Source organism: Homalodisca vitripennis, chromosome X, assembly GCF_021130785.1.
Source record: "Homalodisca vitripennis isolate AUS2020 chromosome X, UT_GWSS_2.1, whole genome shotgun sequence".
NCBI lineage: Eukaryota > Metazoa > Arthropoda > Insecta > Hemiptera > Cicadellidae > Homalodisca > Homalodisca vitripennis.
Genome location: NC_060215.1, coordinates 57,354,138 through 57,378,930, shown reverse-complemented (window position 1 = coordinate 57,378,930; position 24,793 = coordinate 57,354,138). Strand labels below are relative to the sequence as shown.

General features: G+C 34.8%; 1 protein-coding gene across 2 annotated transcripts in view; it reads left to right on the top strand.

Moving 5' to 3' along the window:
* LOC124369030 (histone-lysine N-methyltransferase PR-Set7) overlaps nt 1-23,000 on the top strand; it is a 46,176-nt gene extending 23,176 nt beyond the window's left edge. For both annotated transcript variants that reach the window (XM_046826705.1, XM_046826704.1), the window contains exons 4-6: nt 9,914-10,100; nt 14,399-14,589; nt 20,345-23,000. In XM_046826705.1, coding sequence (XP_046682661.1) covers nt 9,914-10,100; nt 14,399-14,589; nt 20,345-20,555 — 589 coding nt within the window. In that variant the 3' untranslated portion in view covers nt 20,556-23,000. The remainder of the gene's footprint in view (nt 1-9,913; nt 10,101-14,398; nt 14,590-20,344) is intronic.
* Nucleotides 23,001-24,793: the final 1,793 nt, after the last annotated feature.

Genomic DNA, 24,793 nt, shown 5'->3' with positions numbered 1-24,793 from the left:
AATAGCTAGAGCACCAGCTTTGTGGCATTTCTTGCAAATACAGCTGGTGATGATAAACCGTCACTATTGCACCCTGTGTAAGGGTTAAATACAATATTATATTTGTTCATTTGGTTTGAAAATAGAATCGGAAATTTTTTACCGGGAAAAACCAGGAATTTGAAAAGAGGTTTTGAGTGGCTATTCTGTTATGATTTTATTTTATTTTACCATAATATGTAAAAAATTAAACCTTACTATTTTGCTTTACTCAAAATTAAATGCCCTTTATTTTTTTATATTACCAATCATAACATTTACCACCAGTAACTTCGAATTTATTTGTTTTATATTTGTAAGCACAAGTTGACTACGTTTAAAATACATTTATATTTATTATAATTATATAAGTAAACTGTTCCTAGAATATTCCTGAATAAAATAGTTTGTAATACAATATGATTATTTTATATAATAAATATTATTAAAATAAATATCAAGCAAAGTCCAAGGTACAACAAGCACTCCCCCACTGAGAGAAATTTGACAGCCAGTTTCAGGGTTAAGTGGTAAAATGACTGCCTAATCTTTTGTTGAGTCTGTTTTATACTATGGAAACATTATTCATACTTTTTTTATAAATATGAATATTTTGGTGGAAGGTTAAAACATGTGAATTATTGAGTGCATACACAGTTAGATCAAACAGGTATAAATTTATATGATGTGAGTAACACAGAAAACCTTTTTTAACCTGAAAACTAAATGAGCTGAATTTTGAAGACAGTCTGCCAGTTAACAAAATGTCATTTAATATAATATATATATATATATATATATACTCGCCTTCGGCTCGCTGGGGGCTACGCCCCAGGCCCCCAAAGTAAACGCTTGCAAATTCGGGGATAAGCGGAAATTCGGTGACTGGTTAAAGTCCGGACATTAAGTAAATGACAAGGGATTTAAAAATTGACCTTTTCCATAGATTTTTTTCCAGATTCGTAAAAAACTTTTGACTTTGAGGGCATTTTGCGGTTAAAACCGTTAGAGATACGACAAAAAGTGACTGGACCTTTCTTGTTGGAAATTTAATTTTTCGATTGTGCCCTCAGATCTGATCTACGACCTATGGTTTAGCCAGAATGAGCTCGGGAGAAAAGTCTGCACGGGTCAGCTATCTTGAAATTGTTTAGTATAAAAATAATAAAAACCGACCTCAAGGCAGTATTTTAAGTCGAACAGGGGGTTTAATATCACCAGGAGACTATCTAGTCAAGGCGAGAAATTCCCTGGGTGGGTGATTAATGTTAAGGAGGTTAAGACAAAAGGGGTTATTGTTTAATTTTCGTCAGAGGATATTGTCTGGTCATATGAACAAATTCCCCAGGGGGGGTTAACGTTTACCGGGGGATAAGTCTCCAGGGGGTTATCTGGTCATAACCAGGATCTTCCCAGGGGGGGGGTTAAGAGATTTGGTGACTGGTAAAAATTCGGACATGAGGTCATGGCAGGAAATTCCCTGGGGGGGTTTTAATGTTACCCAGGGGGGTTAAACACATCAGGGGGTTGAATGTACAGGAGGTTAATCAGGTCATACCAGGAAATCCCCGGGGGGGGTTAATATTACCGGGGGTTAATGACACACTTGGGCCTTTTTTAGAGGGTATTGTGTCTGTGAACATAATAAATATTCCTCTGTCCCTATCTACTATTGACGCTTAGCTAACGCTCAGCCAACTCCCGGAAGTCACTGAACCTTCTTTTCTGTAGATCACGTGATTTCCTAAATCCCGTTTAAAATTTGTTTTTGGAGTTAGACGACCAACCGTTTTAGCCGCTATCAAGCCCGGAATGTAAATTTTTAGGCGAAAATGTCCAATATTTTCACTTAATCGCGTTTTGCGGTCAAACTAAGGGAAATATAGTAAAAAGTCACTGGACCTTTTTTGTAGGTCATCTTATTTCCTAAATAAAACGTTAGTCTTATTTGACCTCCGACCAATGGTTTCGCCGCTAGTCGACCCCAAAAACAAAAGTTTCGCGTAAAAGTTACAACAAAATTGTTACATAATCACGTTTTTTATCGGCCAAACCAATCGAGATAGGGCAAAAAGATTACTGGGACCTTTTCTGTAGATCGCGCAATTTGCTAATTTGATGGGTCAATCAGATTAGAGCTACGACCAACGGTTCGGCCGCTATCGGGCTTGTTGAAACATTATTTTTATCGAAAAAATCTCTGGAATTTCAAATGTTCGAGCGTTTTGTCGCTTAACCATGGAAGATAGAGCAAAAAGTCATTAGACCTTTTTTGTAGTTCACTTCATTCCTGACCATGAATTTTTCCCGTCAGATCCGAGCTAGCTCCAACGGTGTCGCCCGCTATCGGGCTTACAAAAAATGCCTGCAGGGGGGGTGAAGAATGCGCGATTTTTGGGAATTTTTTTGAGGGGTTGAAAATGAAAAATTCTCACTTTTCGGGATTTTCCTGGTGGTTACACGTGGAAAGCTATCTGTGTACCAAATTTCAAGTCTCTAACTCATCTGGAAGTAGGTTAGAATTAGTATACGTGAGTGAGTGAGTCAATCCAGTCAGTCAGTTACACATGCGGTTGTATATATATAGGACTCGCCTTCGGCTCGCTGGGGGCTACGCCCCCAGGCCCCCAAAGTAAGTGCCTTAAATTCGGGGATAAGATTGATTTGGTGATAGGTAAAATTCGGACATGATTCATACCAGGAAAATTCCCAGGGGGGTTAACGTTACTGGGAATAAGACGTCAGGGGTGTTATCTGGTCATACCCGGAACTTCCCAAGGGGGTTGGTTAAGAGATTTTTGGTGATTGATAAAATTCGGATATGAGGTCATGCCAGGAAATTCCCTAGGGGGGGTTAACGTTACCGGGGGATAAGACACCAGGGGGTTATCTGCTCTTACCAGGAACTTCCCAGGGGGGGGGGGGTTAAGAGAATTGGTAATTGGTAAAATTCGGACATGAGGTCATGCCAGGACATTCCAAAATTCGGACATGAGGTCATGCCAGGAAATTCCTAGGGGGGGTTTAATGTTACCAGGAGGGGTTAACACACATCAGGGGGTTTAAGGTACTAAGGAGGTTATCAGGCCATACCAGGAAATCCCCGGGGGGGGGGGTTAATATTACCGGGGGTTTAATGCCTATTTTAGAGGTGTTGTGTCTGTGAACATAATAAAAATTTCTCTGTCCCTATCTACTATTGACGCTTAGCTAACGCTCAGCCAGTTTCTAATGTGGAGTTGTATTCACCCGTTAACGTAGCAAAGCAAGTGCAAACTGAATCTGGAATGAAGTACACAAATATTAGTCACATAATAATTTAAAAACTCCAAAAATTGCCAATCTCACGACAAATATTTAGCTATTTATAGCGTTTTTCTGGCTTATTAAAGGACATACAACAAATAGTTTTTATTACCTTTTTTGTGGATCCCATCAATTGTTAGTCATAAAAAGTTCTTAGATTTAAGCTAGAACTAACCGTTTTGGCCGCTATCGACTCTAGAAACAAAGTTATTAAAAAAGAAATTATGAAATATTTACATTTATTAGCCGAACCAATGGAGATAGAGCAAAATGTCACTGGACCTTTTTTGTAGATCGCGTTAATTAGTAATAAAATCAAATTTTTATTCTGTGTTACAATTAGGGGTTTGGCCGCAATAAAACCCAGAAAACAAAATATCACGTAAAACAACTTTGAAAATCAATACTTTAAAAAACGCGTTATGCGCTAAACCATTTGAGGGTAGGGCAAAAAGTTACATACCTTTTTTGTAGATCACGCATTTACTAAATCCCATTGAAAAATTTATTTTGAGCTACGACCAACCCGTTTAGCCGTTATCGAGCCCGAAAGGTAAATTTTTGGACGAAAATTTCAAAATATTTTTAATCTAATCGCGTTTTTGCGGCCAAACCGCAAGAGATGGAGCAAAAAGTCACTGGACCTTTTTGTAGTTCACTTCATTCCTGATTATGAATTTTTCGTCAAAATCGAAGCTAGCTCCAACTGTTCGCCCGCTATCGGGCTTCAAAGGGAAGCCTGCAAGGCCCCAAAACAGGGGTCACTTCGCGAATTTTTTTTGAGGGGTTCAAAAGTAAAAAATTCCGGTTTTCAGACTTTTCCCGGTGGTTTGAAGACTCCAGCTACGTGTGTGCAAAATTTTTGTGTTTCCAGCACTTCTAGAAGTGGGTTAGAATTTGTATACCCTATCAGTCAGTCAGTTACATATGCGGCTGTATATATAATAGGGAACTCGCCTTCGGCTCGCTGGGGGCTACGCCCCCAGGCCCCCAAAGTAAAACGCTTGCAAATTCGGGGATAAAGCGGAATTCGGTGACTGGTTAAGTCCGGACATTAAGTAAATGACAAGGGATTTAAAAATTGACCTTTTTCATAGATTTTTTTTCCGGATTCGTAAAAACTTTTGACTTTGAGGGCATTTTGCGGTTAAACCGTTAGAGATACGACAAAAAGTGACTGGACCTTTCTTGTTGGAAATTTAATTTTGTCTTTCGATTGTGCCCCTCAGATCTGATCTACGACCTATGGTATAGCCAGAAAAAATGAGCTCGGGAGAAAAGTCTGCACGGGTCAGCTATCTTGAATTGTTTAGTATAAACATAATAAAAAACCGACCTCGTTAAGACAAGAGGGGGTTTAATTTCGTCAGGATAATTGTCTGGTCATATGAACAAATTCCCAGGGGGTTAACGTTACCGGGGGATAAGTCTCCAGGGGGTTACCTGGTCATACCAGGATCTTCCCAGGGGGGGGGGTTAAGAGATTTGGTGACTGGTAAAATTCGACATGAGGTCATGGCAGGAAATTCCCTGGGGGGGGTTTAATGTTACCAGGGGGTTAACACATCAGGGGGTTGAATGTACAGGAGGTTATCAGTCATACCAGAAATCCCCGGGGGGGGGGGTTAATATTACCGGGGGTTAATGACACACTTGGGCCTTTTTTAGAGGGTATTGTGTCTTGTGAACATAATAAATATTCCTCTGTCCCTATCTACTATTGACGCTTAGCTAACGCTCAGCCAACTCCCGAAGTCACTGAACCTTTTCTGTAGATCACGTGATTTCCTAAATCCCGTTTAAAATTTGTTTTGAGTTACGACCAACCGTTTAAGCCGCTATCAAGCCCGGAATGTAAATTTTTAGGCGAAAAGTCCAATATTTCACTTAATCGCGTTTTGCGGTCAAACTAAGGGAAATATAGTAAAAAAGTCACTGGACCTTTTTTGTAGGTTATCTTATTTCCTAAATAAAAACGTTAGTCTTATTTGACCTCCGACCAATGGTTTCGCCGCTATCGACCCCAAAAAAACAAAAGTTTCGCGTAAAAAGTTACAACAAAATTGTACATAATCACGTTTTTTCGGCCAAACCAATCGAGACAGGGCAAAAGATTACTGGACCTTTTCTGTAGATCGCGCAATTTGCTAATTTAATGGTCAATCAGATTTGAGCTACGACCAACGGTGTCGGCCGCTATCGGGCTTGAAAAACATTATTTTTATCGAAAAAATAATCTCTGGAATTTTCAAATGTTCGAGCGTTTTTGTCGCTTAACCATGGAAGATAGAGCAAAAAGTCATTAGACCTTTTTTGTAGTTCACTTCATTCCTGACCATGAATTTTCCGTCAGATCCGAGCTAGCTCCAACGGTTCGCCCGCTATCGGGCTTACAAAAAATGCCTGCAGGGTGAAGAATCGCGATTTTTTGGGAATTTTTTTGAGGGGTTGAAAATGAAAAATTCTCAACTTTTCGGGATTTTCCTGGTGGTTACAGCGTGGAAAGCTATCTGTGTACCAAATTTCAAGTCTCTAACTCATCTGGAAGTAGGTTTAGAATTAGTATACGTGAGTGAGTCAGTCAGTCAGTCAGTTACACATGCGGTTGTATATATATTAAGACTCGCCTTCGGCTCGCTGGGGCTACGCCCCCAGGCCCCCAAAGTAAACGCTTGCAAATTCGGGGATAAGCAGAATTTCGGTGACTGGTTAAGTCCGGACATTAAGTAAATGACAAAGGATTTAAAAATTGACCTTTTTCATAGATTTTTTTCCGGATTCGAAAAACTTTTGACTTTGAGGGCATTTTGCGGTTAAACCGTTAGAGATACGACAAAAAGTGACTGGACCTTTCTTGTTGGAAATTTAAATTTTGTTCGATTGTGCCCTCAGATCTGATCTACGACCTATGGTTTAGCCAGAAATGAGCTCGGGAGAAAAGTCTGCACGGGTCAGCTATCTTGAATTGTTTAGTATAAACATAATAAAAACCGACCTCAAGGCAGTATTTTAAGTCGAACAGGGGGGTTTAATATCACCAGGAGACTATCTAGTCAAGGCGAGAAATTCCCTGGGTGGGTGATTAATGTTTAAGGAGGTTAAGACAAGAGGGGGTTTAATTTACGTCAGGATATTGTCTGGTCATATGAACAAATTCCCAGGGGGGGTGTTAACGTTACCGGGGGATAAGTCTCCAGGGGGTTATCTGGTCATACCAGGATCTTCCCAGGGGGGGGGGGCGGTGTTAAGAGATTAGGTGACTGGTAAAATTCGGACATGAGGTCATGGCAGGAAATTCCCTGGGGGGGTTTAATGTTACCAGGGGGGTTAACACATCAGGGGGTTGAATGTACAGGAGGTTATCAGGTCATACCAGGAAATCCCCGGGGGGGGGGTTAATATTACCGGGGGTTAATGACACACTTGGGCCTTTTTAGAGGGTATTGTGTCTGTGAACATAATAAAATATTCCTCTGTCCCTATCTACTATTGACGCTTAGCTAACGCTCAGCCAACTCCCGAAGTCACTGAACCTTTTCTGTAGATCACGTGATTTCCTAAATCCGTTTAAAATTTGTTTTGAGTTGACGACCAACCGTTTAAGCCGCTATCAAGCCCGAATGTAAATTTTTAGGCGAAAATGTCCAATATTTTCACTAATCGCGTTTTGCGGTCAAACTAAGGGAAATATAGTAAAAAGTCACTGGACCTTTTTTGTAGGTCATCTTATTTCCTAAATAAAACGTTAGTCCCTTATTTTGACCTCCGACCAATGGTTTCGCCGCTATCGACCCCAAAAACAAAAGTTTCGCGTAAAAGTTACAACAAAATTGTACATAATCACGTTTTTTTCGGCCCAAACCAATCGAGATTAGGGCAAAAGATTACTGGACCTTTTCTGTAGATCGCGCAATTTGTGCTAATTTGATGGGTCAATCAGATTTGAGCTACGACCAACGGTTCGGCCGCTATCGGGCTTGAAACCATTATTTTTATCGAAAAAAATCTCTGGAATTTCAAATGTTTCGAGCGTTTTGTCGCTTAACCATGGAAGATAGAGCAAAAAGTCATTAGACCTTTTTTGTAGTTCACTTCATTTCCTGACCATGAATTTTCCGTCAGATCCGAGCTAGCTCCAACGGTTTCGCCCGCTATCGGCTTACAAAAAATGCCTGCAGGGGTGAAGAATGCGCGATTTTTTGGGAATTTTTTTGAGGGGTTGAAAATGAAAAATTCTACCACTTTTCGGGATTTTCCTGGTGGTTACACGTGGAAAGAGCTATCTGTGTACCAAATTTTCAAGTCTCTAACTCATCATGGAAGTAGGTTAGAATTAGTATAAGTGAGTCAGTCAGTCAGTCAGTTACACATGCGGTTGTATATAATATTAGATATATATATATATATATATATATATATATATATCATTGAATAAAGTTCGGAGTACAGTGCAACCTCATTAAGTCAGATCCCTTTATGTCGGATCTCCAGGTAACCCGGATCAGTTCAGGAAAATTTAAAATTAGCTTTTTCCGTCCGTCCAGATTTCTGAGTGTGGAATGGATGTTTATCAGTAACTGTTTCTAGAACTGGAGAGTCAGCCGGATGCTGACAACGTTGGGGGAGAGGAGGAATAGCCTACCTGCTCCATTGGTAAAAATGTCGATGGATGGATGCTCAGACGTTGATATTAATGATATTGAAAGTTGGTTGGAGGCTGACAACAACGGAGGCTATGGTACTCTTACTGATGACTAAATTACATGTATTGCGACTTGTTGCGATAAAGATACTTATAACAGAGAGGATACTGAGGATACTGTTGTTCTCTTTTTCAACATTCTCTGTTTGAACCTACGAGGGGTATCCAAAAAGTAAGTTTCCCTGTTCTGTAAAAAGACGCGTACGTAACACAGCGTGCAGCTGTGGGCGGGGATATGTAGCGCGGTTCGGTTGGCAACAGGTGCGCCGGTCACTGGCCCATTGTCACGCTTCTCAGTCAGTTGCTGCCCAAACATCATGGAGACTCCACTGCGTTCTGCCGCCAGTTGCGAAGTCCGTAGTGTTATTCGTTTCTTGACCGCCAAAAACGAAACTGCCGTTGAAATTCATCGTCAGTTGTGTCAAGTGTATGGTGAACATGTTATGTCCGTTCAGATGGTCCGTCGTTGGCGTGCAATGTTTTTGGAAGGAAGAGAAAATGTTCATGACGATGAGCGTAGTGGCCGACCGGTCAATTCTCGGCAACCTGACGTCATTAATGCTGTACGAGCAGTTATTGACAATGATAAGCGAGTGACTCTCGATGAAATTATGGATAAACTGCCGTCAAGTGTTGAAGTTAGCCGGTCATCTGTGCACAATATCATGACAGAAGATCTTCAGCTTGCAAAAGTGTGTGCAAGATGGGTGCCTCGCTTATTGAGCAATGCCCATAAACAACAACGAATGGCTGCTGCCCAGTCTTTCTTGCGATTGTTTGACGATGAAGATGAAAACCTTTTTAGTAGAATAGTCACTGGTGATGAAACATGGATTCACCACTCAACTCCAGAGACCAAACACCAGAGTATGGTGTGGCAAAAAAAAAAGGAGAGGCAGCTCCTCAAAAAGCCAAAGTTTTTGAGTCGGCAGGAAAGGTAATGGCTACAGTTTTTTGGGACTGCCGTGGAGTGTTATTGATTGACTATCTTCCTCGTGGCGAAACCATAAATGCAGAAAGGTATTGTGAAGTTCTCACCAGACTTCGGCGGGCAATACAGAATAAACGGCACGGACTTTTGTCGCGCACGGTTCTGCTTATTCAAGATAACGCCCGACCACACGCTGCTCATGCAACAATGAAACTTTTGAGGAAATTTAAGTGGGATGTTTTTGGTCATCCTCCATACTCACCAGATCTTGCGCCTAGCGATTTTCATCTGTTTCCGGAGCTGAAAAGACACCTTGGCGGTCGGCGATTTGCCAACAGCGATGACCTTCAAAATGAGGTGGATACTTGGCTTAAAAATTTGGCGGGTGAATTTTGTTATGCTGGAATAAAAAAACTACTTCCTAGATACCAAGAGTGCTTAGAAAGGGATGGTAACTATGTAGAAAAATAAGGTATGATGTAAAAAGTTGAATAAATGTGTTTCAGTTATTTTTTGAGTCTTTTTAACTTTTTCATAATTAATGGAAACTTACTTTTTGGATACCCCTCGTAGATTTTCATTATGTCAGATCGGCCACGGTCCTGGCTAGGTTAACTTAACAAGGTTACACTGTCTGAATTGACGGATTAAATGTGATTAAAGTGGCACACCTTGGCTATGAAAATTTTTCTGTCACTTAAAGTGCATCCAATCAAAGTATCTTAATCTCATGGTTTTGTGTATGTGTGGGTGTGTGTGTGTACATGTACGTGGATGTGCATTCTTAAAATTTAGGGGTTTGAGATCAAATCATTATTTTCAAGTACCAACACTCTTGTTTCGCTTCTGTGAAGCATAACAGTTTTAAAATATTTTAACAGGAGTAATAATTTATTCTTTCCCTTATGTATTTATTCTTTCTCATTTGTGTCTAATTGTCTGCTCTCTCATAATAGATATCCGACTCATCCTGTGAAACCTTTGGGATCTCCATTGAGCAGTAGGTCAGTGAACAATAACCACAAACTCACAGAATATTTCCCTGTCCGCCGGAGTGTACGCAAGACTAAGAAAACTGTCTTGGAAGAAAAGCAGAAATGTCTGCAAGAAGCTGTCCTAGCTAAGCAGGAAGATGGACTGGAGGTAAAAAGCAATCCATAATGTCCTTTTGTACCATTGGCTAGTTTCTTATAAAATACACTGATAAACTGCAATTCTTATTTCATAAATATTTTCAAGTATTGTAATTTTTTACTGTATGTTTGCATTTAACTAAAGCTATTGTATATTGTGTCAGTTCTGTTATTTTAATATTGGATATGGCTATTGTAATAGTGTATTGTAATAGTGGGAAATAAACTTTGATGATAATTTATTCAACATAAGTTCACAATACGTTAGAGGACTGATTAAATAATTCAGAGAGAGAGAGAGAGAAAAAATTATCTTTATTCCATCAATATACTATACATTAAATGTATATGAATAGCGTCAATACTACTACTAAAATATGAGTTTCTAAACCTAACTAAAACTAATTTTTACATTTTCAGTACTTTATTAGCATTTAAAACTATTGCCTCAATTATTTTTTGACCTTATTTACCAATGCATTAATAGAGTAAAGTAATTTGTTTGTAAGACGCATCTTAACACTTTGTACCCTGGGCCCTTAATACATGTTTCGGCGTGGCTCCCTGGGGGTTTTATGATGCTTTTAAAAATTCTGTGTTATTACAGTAATTATGTTATGAACTCATACTATATATCTTTTCAAAAATAGAGATACATACTTTTTTTAAATGTATACAAATATAAAGTTTATTTTCAAAATAAAATTATTACATACTATTGAATGTTATGTAAAAAATACAAAAAAAGTTTTTGCTACATAACTTGTTAGTTCAGGTAGTTCGCCTTAGTGTGGTAATTTTTAAAGCACAATGGTCTGAATCAAATACAGGATCTCGCAAATTTTCGTTTAGATCGTTCAGAAAATCAATATTTGGTCCCAGGTGTGTATCAAAATCATCGTCACTTTCCGACTCGGAGTCAAACAAAAGATCGCAAATTGCATCACTTTTGATTTCATCACCCATATTATTTAAACTCGAAAATAATAAGTAAAGAATATAAAAGAAAATCAACGGAAAGTCGAGAAGAAAGTACAAAGCGAGTGTAAATACAAAACAAAACACAAGGATAACCTCACATTGCCTTTACTTCATTCAGTAAGTAACTAAAGTTCTGATTATTTACAAATAGTGAAATTCACATTTATAATACATTATAATAACATTTGCTTCAGTATTTGTCGGCAAGATTTGTAGAAAACTTTAGTAAGACATCACTTAGACTCACAACGTAAAACACTAAAAAGCAAACTGACAGTACCGACGATCAGCCGCGGCGCCTACGATCAGCTGTCTAGACTGGCTTGTAGTACCACGATAAATATACGTATTTCATTACTAAAGCGTGACCCAGGGATCTCAAAACCAACAAATACGAACTTAGACAACCAATGAACATAATCAAAATGTTTGAATCCAAAAATAAGTTGACTGAGCTAAATAATGCAATTAAATAACACGACCCGAGCTATACTCGGGTGCCGGTAGCAGGCGCTGCCGACGCGGCCCGACCTATACTCAGGCTCTGGGTACAAAGTGTTAATTTTTATTTAAAATTTGTTATAATTAGTTTCATTTCATTGATTTCCTCAGGTAAATAGTTTAAAATCTTTTCCCCATATAATCAGTTTTCATTTCATAAAATGTCAAATTGTGTTTGTCAGTGATGATTTTGTTACGTGTATTATAGTCATGCCGAGCTGTTGAAGATTGAGCAGAATTTCTTTTTACGAATTTGATTAGGTACTTCTGTCACATATAAGCTATATGTTGTAGGGATTTTAAGCTCAAAGAATAAATGTTTTACTGAATCATGTCTCTTTAGATTTAGTATAACTCTTAATTGCTTTATTTTGCTTTATGAATATTTTATCTAAATCTTCTTTATGTTGCACCATATGTACTCTAATCACATATGCTAGATGTGAATAGATTAATGAATAATACATTTTTCTCAAAGCATTTAAGTCACACAGCTTTGGCATAAGGCGCAAGACATGAATTCCAGATGAGATTTTGTTTAAAACATTCTGAACATGTTCATTCCAAGATAAGTTTTCATCTAGGGTTAAACCTAGAAAGTTTGTACAATTTCTTGTGCTAAGAGATCTTTGCCTACTATAATTAATGGTTCAATTTTATGTACGTTTTGTTTTGTGGAAAATGTTTTAAAGTTTGATTTACTTGAATTCAATAATAAAATTAAACTGTCCCTGCCGGCTTAAAATTATAACTTGGGTTAATAGTCTTCTTGTATATAAGTGGTCTCTGGAAGTGATTTTATATCGTGGGTTTATTTTATTTTCATCATTAAAATAGATGTTTGTAATCTATGCTTTTATTTATTTAAAAATTCAATAATTTTAAATATTCTTCACATTAAAAATATATGAACTTTAATCAAAAGAATGTTCAGTGTACGAGGGTCGTCCACAAAGTAACCTCCATTTTGAAATAAAAAATAAACCAGTTGAGATATAAAAAGTTTATTATATAAATGTTAAAACTACAGCTTTTCTCTACTTTTCTACATATCACCATACAAATTCAAGCACTTATCATATCTTTTAACAGTTTTTGAAATTCCGTCTTTAAAAAAATCTGCCGCCTGAGAACGTAGCCAACCTGTCACAGCGTTTTGAAGCTCTTCATCACTCGCAAACCTCTGAGATGCAAGCCACCGCTTCATGTACGGGAAAAGATAGAAATCACTGGGAGCCAGGTCCGGGCTGTAGGAGGGGGGGGGTCAAAAACGTCCCATTTGAACTTTTCCAAAAGTTCTGTTGTTCTTTGAGCTGTATGAAGGCGGGCGTTGTCATGGACAAACACAACACCAGATGTCAGAAGACCATGACGCTTGTTTTGAATTGCTCGTCGTAGCCATTTTAAAGTTTCACAGTAAAAGGTTTCAGGAAAATGATCCGAAAGTTCCGAGATTGTGAAGCGACGGTTCTTGCGAATTTTCTCATCCACTTTGTTCACCAAGTCATCACTGACGAGAGATGGCCTACCACTCCGGTCTTCATCGTGAACGTTCGTTCTTCCATTTAAAAAAAAAAAAACGAACCCATTGACGGACTACACCTTCCCTCATAATGTTTGGGCCATACACCACACTCAATTCACGATGAATTTTAGCTGCTGTGTAACTTTTCGACCATAGAAATCTTATTACACCACGTACTTTACACTTGGCGGGATTTTCTATCATGGCGCTCATGTTTTTACGTTGTAACAAAAGAACGCGCGATCGCACGATGCTCTCCCTTGCACAGCTAGAAGCGTACTGAACAGCTGCGCACACCGATGTGAGAATGGCGGCGCTACCCCCACTACTTATCGCGCCACGCCCAAACGGCGGTTACTTTATGGACGACCCTCGTATCTATAAAAATGTTTAATTTATAAAATAGAATTCTTAGACATAATTTCTAAAACACTGTTGAGCTTACATATGTATATTTTATTTTTTTTTAACCAGCATGGACATGGAGAAAAGTTAGACAGTTTAATATTGAAAATAATTTATCTAAATTAACTTGCAATATCTCGATGAATTCTTAACGGAGCCTCTTAATTATAATTTGAGACATTTTGCATTGTAGACATGAATGTTTTGTTTAGAACCTAGAAATAACTGCTTTTATAGAATATATGTGAGTACTATGAATTATGAATATAGGGTCTTTAAATTTAATTTGGCACTAAAATGTATCAATGTTACTGCAGTTATTTAATTTAATTCTGTGAGTTCCACTGTTTAGTTTTACTTGAATACAGTGATTTAAAACGATTTTGGTATTAAAACATTTCATTTTTGGCTCTAATATTATAGTATACTGGTTTTTATTTATTGTTTATTTGGTGAAATACTATCATCAACTTTACTATAAAATTGAATTACATAAATGAATAGTCTTTTTGTACCATACACATAGAGATTAGAGTTTTGGTTTACGTCACTTTCCTTTTACAAAGCTCTTCATTATTGTGTTATAATGTTGCAATAAATGTTATTATGGTTTTTTTCTAGCTTTAAGGACTTCAACTTTTTTGTGATACAAACCTTGAATCAGCTTAAATGTGCTTAATTTCTCATCCCTACAAGAAATATTTGTGACAAATTTAAACTATTTAAATTTACCAAGGATAACGGTTTTATGGAATATGGGTTTTGATAGGGTATCTTAAAATCAAAATAGGTTTTGGATAAACAATTTAGTATTTGAATTGTGAAAAGTGGCCTGAAATGGTTACTGACATATGGGGTAGGAAAGACTAAAAGTGTAGTTATGTTTGTGTTTTTAGGTGCACATGTTCGAAGGAAAAGGCCGAGGTATTGTTGCTGTTCAGCCATTTTACCGCGGTCAGTTTGTGGTTGAGTACGCGGGAGAACTGATCACCAGTGACGAGGCCCGGGAGAGGGAACAGCTCTATGCACAAGACCAGAACACAGGCTGCTACATGTATTATTTCAAACACCACAATGTTCAATATTGGTGAGTATATCAAATTAAACCATGTTTATTCATGTCTGTACATAATAAATGACATATGCATAATAAATGTCCAATTGTTGTCATTCTTAGAATAAGATCATGTACTAAAAACTAAATATTAATTTGTGAGTATCCAGCTTCTAAGCCAAATTTTTAGCAACCAGTCAATTTTCCCAGCAACCGTCCATGAACTCTTTCACAAACTAAGCCTTTAACACCAACAGGCGTTTTATATAGACTTTGAAATTATGTCTATTTAATTATATTAATGATATCAGAAAGCCTATAAATTAGCTTCACTCCAATTTGTGAGCTTCTGAGGGTTGTTTTGTATATACTAATCTATAATCCTGTACATAAGTATCATCTCTGTTTAAAATAATTATTCATTCTAACATAATTTTATTTTGTATGATTGAAAAATAAATAATGTTTTCATTAACAATGTGAATTTTTGTATTGAAACTGGTTTTTGTTTGAAATGTTTACTATACAGTACATGTAATTTTTGCTTTACATTTAGTTTTTCATCACAAGTTAAAAAAATTATTTTGTCAGTATAAAAAATATTGTTTTTGTTATGACCAGTTACTAAATTTGTTTTCCTGGGTAGTACAAAAACAGAATTGGTCCCAAAATTAGTACTTTTGCTGTAACAAGTAGTGAAAATTAATTTGGAATTTATTCACATAATGGTTTAATTCTACAAACTGCTTTGTATATTAAATTTAAATCATTTAAAGATTCTACCTACTTACACTTAAAACTTATTTTTATGTTAAACAAACAATTTATTGTGATGAACTCTAACAGATACTTAAAAAAAACACACACAAGCGTGCACGCGCACACACACACACACACACACACATACAGTGTGCTTGAAAAGTCCCAGAACGGTTTAATAATATCTTGTAAAGCATAAAGGTCTTTTATAGTAGAACACAATGCCACAAACCGGACCTCAAAAGGCTTACCCTATGCATATATATAGTTTCATAACTTGACCTTAGATCTGTCAAACGACTAAAGACTAGTTGTTTTTGAGTTGTCTTTTTAATCAAACTTTTGTTATCGAAAATGAGATTTAAGTATTACAAATTGTGTATCAGATTAATTGGGATGTTTCACAGTTTAATTTGATATATTGTTTACAGAACAATATTGTTTAAAATTACACACCAAAATTATAAAGCTGCAATACAATACAATTTTTGGTCGCCCACTTTGGGGAAAAAATTAGCTACATCACTGTGTTGAGAATTATTTCCTACAAGAGCATTTACTCCAAACATCTGTGTACTACTCTGGTAAAAAAAAAAAAACATTGCAAACATAGTTAGTGGCATTTCTATAATGTCATCAAATGATTAGTTTTAGTAGTTGCTAGTACTTTTTATTTTGTTACAGAGTTGTGATTGTATCAAGTGACATTAAACTTTTCATTGTGAAATTTGCCATCAAGTGATATATTATAGCAAAAGTTTCAAAATATAATAATAATGTTGAAAATGTCTAAAAATGTTTGAATGTGAATATTTGGTTTTTTTGTGAAAACACAACATTTTACTACAAAAAAATCAAATAGTTTTTGAATAGGCAGTTTTTGTTTTGTTTTGCATAAGAAAGCCTTCTGTAGGACATTTTGTATATTTAGAAAAAAATGTTAATTATTTTTTATAAATATTTACTTTGTAATTTGTTTGTTTTACTATTTTTCATTTGTAATACCAAAAAACCTTAATTGAAATACAAAATAGATTTAATGGCATATAAATGTTCCTTGCAACACACTAGAAAATATAAATTAAGGTATACTTTATCTTACAATAATAAACATTCTACATACGAGTATATTTGAATGATGATGTGCACAACTAGCAAAATAGTGCCGCACTGACATTACAGGAATTTCAAAAGCCAGATCTAGGGTGTTTTTTCCCTTGGGGCGGCCTACTGCCATTCATTTAAGCCTCAAGGGCTTTTTGGGCACCCCGGAAACACACCATGAGGCCCACCAGTCTACAATTTCAGCAGTTCCACAAACCGCTGAAAACAACCTATCAGGTCCTCCTGGGAAAATTCACCACCCCTGTCCAAACTACCAAAGATGGCATACCGCTCCCTTGCTATTGCGAGGCAATCAAAAAACTGTCGGATACGGACCCATAGGGACCACCAGCTCCCTACATGATCTCACTCCCAGAATTCCAGCGCCTGTGCCGCTTTTTGTTTTAGAGCCGTCTGTGAACCATTCAAGCTCCGATCTAGGGTTAATAGCTAGCAAGTTAAACATCATTTAGCTAACAATTTGGAAAAATACCATTATTCACCATTGGTAAAGCTCTTTGCGTGGTGTAGAAACTACTTTCAAATGAAGGTTCTCTCAGACTCAGAGTCATTGTCTCCCACTATATGGGGTTGACGAAACCATTATAAAAAACTACTATTGAGAAGATAGGTTTGGAAAGGGGGTGACAGGGAGAAATCTAATAGTGTGTAGGTAAGAAATATAAAAATACAAGGGACTAGAAGCACAGAATAAATAAATACCTGTTGTAACTGATTAAAGACCCAGAGAAGGAAATACTCTCAGTCCCTTTTAGGGATGAAAAACAGGCATGCATTGTTAGACAAGTGATAACTGCTCATGATTATCTTAAGACACTGCTAGAACAAAATTAATTGTATCAATTACTTTTTATAATCAAATTTATAAATATATTAATATAATTGAACATAAATAAGAAAATAGAAATCATTTTGTTACACAAATAAACTTCTTAAAATCACGCTCACCCAACCCTCCATACTGTCGTAATATGTTGAAATCCAAATCCAACTTTTTCACCAGCCATTCATTCTAAGAAGAATGTTTTCAGTGATCATGTTAATCGCACCCAGCCTTTAATCTACAAGGAGGTCAAACGAAGCAACTCAAGTTGCATGCTTATGTTGCTATAAAGGATTAAATTGTTTGAAGAGTTGGTGCATTAATTGCATCCTATGTTACTGACCGTACGTAGTAATTAGCTTACCTGTTCAAGATAGTTAAGTTTGGAAGCTTATAGTGTTTAACAAATTCAAGGTCAATGACATCAACCACATTTTCCTCTATAGTAGGTGAATAAACTTTAAATTTTATAAAGTGAAGTTAGGCCTACATAGCTCATTCTTACACTTAACCTTAGGTAAATTATAATTACACAAAGATTTGTAATAAACTAAAATGAAATAAATAGTACTTTAAGAATAATCTGAACATACCTAGTCTAGTAATAAAATACTTCACATGACAAAAATGCACTATTCAAATAGTATAACTGTAATATAAATTAATGTTTAAGGTAAATTCTGTCAAAAAGACCATACTAACAAAATAAAAATTTAAAATTCGATTTGGAAGAAGAAAGAAGATATCCCATCAGCCAAATTTTACAGAATTCAGGTGTTCATTAGGCTGTTGGTTTCTTTTTAGCAATATTGGATCAGTCCCTCTGAATATTGTATAAAGAGGGAGTGTTTACAATCAAGAAACCAGAAGAGCAGTAATGCTGCATATGTGTTGTCCAGACCATTGAAACAAATTATAGCTAGTGAAGCAGGGTACCTAGAGTGATTAATGCCTTGCTTGATGAGTTGATGAGCTTGGTGGATGAGAATTACACTCACATGATTTGTTCCACTCTGAACGGTGAATTAGAATTTTTCACCATAGATGACATGTATGTACAATAAATTACTACTCGGCTAAACTCACCCTTAAGCAGCATCTCTATCTTTCTAGCTACAAAGGAGGGATGTAACTATCACATAGGATTTTTAATATCAAACGTTTGTAACTATCTTGTGTCCTTAATATTTTAGACTGTTTTCTTATACAAAAAAAGAAAATAAAGTAAGATGTATCTAAAATAATAACTTATGTCATTATTTTTATTCCATGTTCATTCCATTCCTTAATGAATTGAATTGTTTTACTTTCTCAGATTGTTGCCGGCTACCTTCTGAACCTACCTTTCACCAAACTTCCTCCTTTTCCAAATCCCAGGTAGTTGAAACATTGTGGTAAGTGTCCTCGAGATAAATGGTACCTCCTAACCTAACAAAACTTTTACCTAGTCCTTATGGATTGTTATAAAATCAATATATATATATATATAGGTTAACACTTTGAGTGCTGGCCCTAAATAACATGTAACTCTGTAGAATGCTAGGCGTTTTTGGTGGTTTTCAAAAATTTATTAAAAAAAAGTATTTAAGGTATAAGAAAAATACTTACATCCCTTAATTCAGCTTACTTTCGTCTTTCTTTTAAATTGAGATTGATAGTGTTTTTTTTTTTTTCAAAAATTACACATACAAAATGTGTGAAAAACATATTTAAAACAAAAAAATATTTTTTGAGACAGTTTTTTTATCTAACAAACTAAACTAAGCATATATACAATTATTTACAATGACCCATTTACAAATATAAACTGTCCTTTGAATAATACAAATCATGTTTTTATGTTTTGTAGTTTTTTGACAAAAAACTATGCCGACATATTGATGCGTCGGCATCACTTTCGCCGTCAGTACTGTTTTCAGCATCTGTAACATAATAATATACTATGTAAAATATGAACATATTTTCATTTTATTCATATGAATAGAATATTAGTTGAATAAAGTTAATTTATTATAATACAAATTATAGTTTGATTCACAAAAACAATAACATAACCAAACTTTTAGACTGATGTTTATGTGATAAATAGATTTATTCTTACCTGAAATATGTGTCTCATCTTCTTCAATGAAATCAGGATCAATGTCAGAATCGTCAAAAGTACTATCAACACCAATAAAACTATCTTCATCTAATACATCACTGATCACAACGTCGTTCAAGCTGCGAGAAGCCATGATTGCGACATCGACTGCCGGCTGCAACGAACGTCACGTCAGCGGCACGTAAACAAAGCGACCGAAGTTGCTTTGTCATCGAGCTCATTCAATACATCTGACGCTTTCTAGCGGTGAATTGTTACTAAAAACCCAAATAACATTGTAGAGTAGGCAAAACCCGTTTAAATACGGACAATGTAATATAATACCAATTGAAATGACAACCACGTAAAACTACGGGATTAGCATTCTTCGGAAGTTTCGCTGTTCCGTAAAATTACGGGATTAGCACTCTAAGTGTTAAACAAGAAGTTCTTCCTCCCAGCTAATATTTTAATGGTTGATTAAACAATTATAGTGAATATCCCTAGGTTAATGGGATCTATTTTTTGACATATTCAAAATTTTAGGAAGTCTCCTTGTAGGAAGGGGGAATATATCCAACTAAAAAACTACACCATTGTCTTCTCCATTGCAGTATATTTTTAGAAAAAAACAAAATATTAAAGAATCTTGGTAGTGAACCACAGCTCTTCATCTGTATTCCTTATCAAGATATTTTGGGTGAGAGTAAAGTCCACATAATTCAAAAATGAGAGTTAATTTCTGATGATATAAAGTATTTCTGTACAAACATATAATAGCTGACTAAAAACTTAAAAGTATTGAGTCATTACAGAGTGACTATAAATATGGGGGAGATGAATTACATTACAAAAACATTCAACTTTCCTTTGTATATAATTTTTAGTTGTCACCAATTTTTGGCTACTAAATGGATTTAGTATTATTCATATGAAATCATCAAAATGAATATTTTTAGTTTGAGCCATAATACATTGTTGTTTTTTTATGTTAACAGTGTTGACGCAACAGCAGAATCTGATCGACTGGGTCGATTAGTAAATCATTCTCGCAATGGAAATTTGACAACCAAAACGGTTGTGATTGAGAATATACCTCACTTGGTGTTGATCGCTAAGGAGGACATTCAGCCTGGTGAAGAAGTCACTTACGACTATGGAGACCGAAGTAAAGAATCACTACAGTACCACCCGTGGTTAGCCACATAATAAGTCTGATATACTCCAAGTTCTACATTTTGAGTTTTAAATATAAGATCTCAGTTGTAAGTTTAGGTGGTTTGACTGAATCAAGAACTACTTTAAACATTTTAGATTGAAATTTATTAATATATTTTTAAACATTGTGTTTGTATAAATTTTTAGTTTATTAAGATGAACAGTAAAATGTATGAAAATGGTGAGAGATTATCACAAGAACCTACCTATTATTTTTAAGATTGGGTTGTGATAATCATGTCTTCGTCACGAGCTTTCAGGGTCATCGTAACTTTCACCAAACATTGTAAAGAAATTGGATATGCAAGGACAAACATTTTTGAATAGACAAGATGTAATTGATGTAATAATGTTTGGCTAAAATTCAAAATGTATGTAATGTAGAAATGTTTTTTCACCGATAATATACAAAACTTACACAACCGTAATAAAATCCCAATAAATAAGATGTGCTGACATTTACAAATAAATAAATCTGTTTTGGATTGCTATTGTCCTGGTTTTTAACATATTTTAAAATGTTACTGAATACATAAAAATACAGTTGAACTTTTCTTTTGTTAGCTGTCATCATTACGCTTTTATTTTTTTTATTTCTATATATGAACTACCTTTTGTTGTATAGTAATTGGCAATTTTTTTTTTTTTTTTTTTTTTTTTCATTTAAAACTCTGTTTCCGAGCTAAATAAGAAACTAATAGTCAATCAATTAAAAGATATACAAAGTTTGCTGAGGGAATTATCTCCGCAGAAATGCTCTTTTTAAGATATGTGTATTTTGTCTAGTTCATTGTGTCCAAAAGTTTTCTTTGTTTTCCTCCTTACAAGTTTGGAAAATGTGACTTTTATTATTATAGTACATTTTATTAAAATATGGTTTTATGTGAGACAGGAAATAACTTGTTTTGTGTGTAGCTTTTGGTCAGTTAAATCTGTGAACATAAACAATGGCCAACAGTACTGTAGATGGATCTTACATTCAAAACAAAGGAATCATACTTTCGTGTACATTTCAGTGTGAAGAATATAATATTTTGATAAATAAATTGTGTTTCTTCAAGATACAATCAGAGAACAATCTGTAATGGCTATACACATGACATGTAATTTCTCTTATTTATGTGAAAATATGTAATCATTAATAACCACTTGGAGATTTTAATACATAATAATAATTTCTTGTTTTATACATTTTATTTGCTAGGATGTTTGAAAGTTGCAATGAATATTTCAAGGCAAATGTTTTCAGCAAAATGTTTGTTTGTTATGCTATTACTGATTTTTTTTTACTCTGTATAATGAACTTTTTAACCAGGAACTACTTTATTTTGACAATAATTGTTAATTATAAAACAAAAAATCTGTGAGTTTAAAAAAGGAGGTAGTGTATTACTTTCTTTAAGCAGCCATGTTATATTCCTTTCAAAATATCTTGAAAATATTCTGCTTTTATTGAATTGTGAAGATTAAATTTGTATGAAATGCACATTTCTATTACATGAGTTATTTGAGTACATATCATTAGTTTAACATTTGTGAGGGCAAGAGGGCTTTTCTATTAGAATTGTATTTTTAATATACGACTAAAATGTACTGTGACCTCTTGTGCAAAGAAGGAAAATATTTACATACCCGATTGTAATTATCATACATTTTTATTTCATAAACGTGTTCGAGAAGTATCTCAAATCTATTCAGATTAAAAAATAAACCTTTCCATTTAAAAGATTGTTTAAACAACAATAGTTACACCAAACCTTTGTTACACATCAATAAAATTCTTTAAACATAAGAAAGAACAGTGTTAAAATACTTAAAAATATACTTCACTTGTTCTATATGTAGGCAAGGTGTTTTGTGAGGTTATAACTTAATTTTATCTGTGAGTATATAACCTTTAAGATACATAACAGATAAGATTAACCATATACATATATAAATTAATTTTTTACTTCATGAAGCACTTATTTTATGGAAATAAATTTTATTTTGAGTCTTGTCTCCCATACAAAATTTTTGAAAAATTTGAGAATTTTCATTTTTACAATTTTACAGTAAGTCTAATTGTATTATATTTATTTTTAAGAATTTTTGTTGTTTTACTTGTGATTTTAATGTTTTATAAAGTAAAGGACATGTTTATAATAATTAGAATACTACAACTACACAAGGCACTTGTCAAGTGTTCAAATTCCATCACACTCTATTGAAATTTATTGTAAAAGGACATATTGTGTCTAAACAGTGGACACAGACTACGTGTTTGAATAATATTTCTTATTTAAACAAGTGAAGTTCATTCATCTGAAATGAGCAAATATCTACTTAATTGCAGCTTACGGCTAGAACATTTATCTGTAAACTACTGTATTCTTATTTTTTGAGTCAAATACATAAGAATTTGAATCAAAACTAATAAAATGTTAAGGAAACTGATTATGCATTTGTGTATTCCCACCATAAATGTGTTAGTTATTTGTGATAAAATAAAAATGACTGAAATGAATTTATTATAGTCACAGTAATGAAATGAATGATTGTTGTTACTCGGTGAAATTTATGTCTTTCAATTTTGTTGAAGTAAGATAGTGTTTATTTTACTTATGGTTGATTAAATTTATTCAGCTCTTTAGAGAACTACGTTAAGTCCGATATATTTCAAATAGTTTTGTACTAGTACTGAATGGGCATTTTAAAAACTCTAAATACATGGACAGTATAAATACATTTTATTTATACCTTATAAACATCACACCTCTCATAACATATTGATTTAATCTTTTCTGAGGTTGATATTCCAGTTCTATCCAGAAGCTATAGGGGATTGTGGTAAAACTCAGAAGATATAAATCGAAGTGTAATTTACTACAATAAAACTAAACCTAAGCCTATCTTTTCACATACTCGCCATAGTTATTAAGGCACTTTGTTAAAGAGCCACAAGCTTTTTAATGTCAGTGTTGTACTTGTCTGCTGCCAATGCCTGAAGTCACGACGTTAGTGCTTGCTTCAGCGCTTTATTATTTTGAAAGTGTTTTCTTCCTAGGAACATCTTTAGCTGTGGGAAATTTTTAACTCGATGCCAGCTTGGTCTTGTTGAAGAATAGTCAAAATGGCACATTGCAAGATGCCAATATTTAAGTATATAAAGATCTGGGGTGTCCACAACCCAAAAATTTAATATTATATATAAAAGATTAACAAAATTAAAATTAGTAAAACATAAAACCGAGTAGTAGAAAAATGACTCCTCTAATTCACATTAAGTGTAACTTAGGTTGAAGTTTCTTAAAGTATATTTTGAGGAATATACAGGGTGTCCAGCAACCATTCGAACAAACTTTGCCACATTGTTCAGCAGGCCAAAACTAACAAATAATGCAATATAACAGGTGCCCTATTTCGCTTCGTTTAGCGTCTGTCCGTCTGTATGTGTTTTTTGGGAAAAAAATTACTACTCAAAAACCACTTAAGATACAGAATTCAAACTTAACAGTTATGTTAACCTAGTGTTGGTCCTTTTCAGTGAAAAAAATAAAACAAATATCTCATTGCATTTCAAAATGGCGGCCGTTCAAAATTTTCAAATTGTATTAGCTTTGAAACGGCTACTTTGACAACAAATTCACCAGGATAACTTTTTTTAGTGTATTTTATTACCAATTCAACAATTTTTGTTTCAAAAAGATTTAATAACAAATAACTGAGTTACAGCACCAAACGTAAAAACAGGTTAAATCCATGCATTGCAAGTATGGGTCATTCAGGATGCTCAGTCAGTTTTGACTCAAAGGAACACGTTGTGTCGTATCTCTTTTAATAGATAATAGAAACCCCGAATTCGTTGGTTATGATTCAAAATCTATCAGGCACATTTTCTACATTTTTCAGTACTTTGATTCAAAATTAAAAGTTATATTTGACCTAAAGAAATGGGCTCACCTTATCCTATCTCTAAATATAATAATATGAATAATATAATCTCATCTGTTTAATTGATAGTCATTTTGAAAGAAATGTCTTTAAAAAATTTATAATTTTACATATATTAGGTAAGAAATCTCTTGGTAAGTAATAAACAAAAGACTAAAAATGGAATTAGGAAATGTTTTTTTTTTTGGGGGGGGGGTAGACATAGATAAGTAAAAGCTCATTACTGTTCTCTTGCTTCTCTCTGCTAAGAGTTCATAAAACTGGTCAGCCCAAGCTTTATGAGCTGTTAGCTCCAA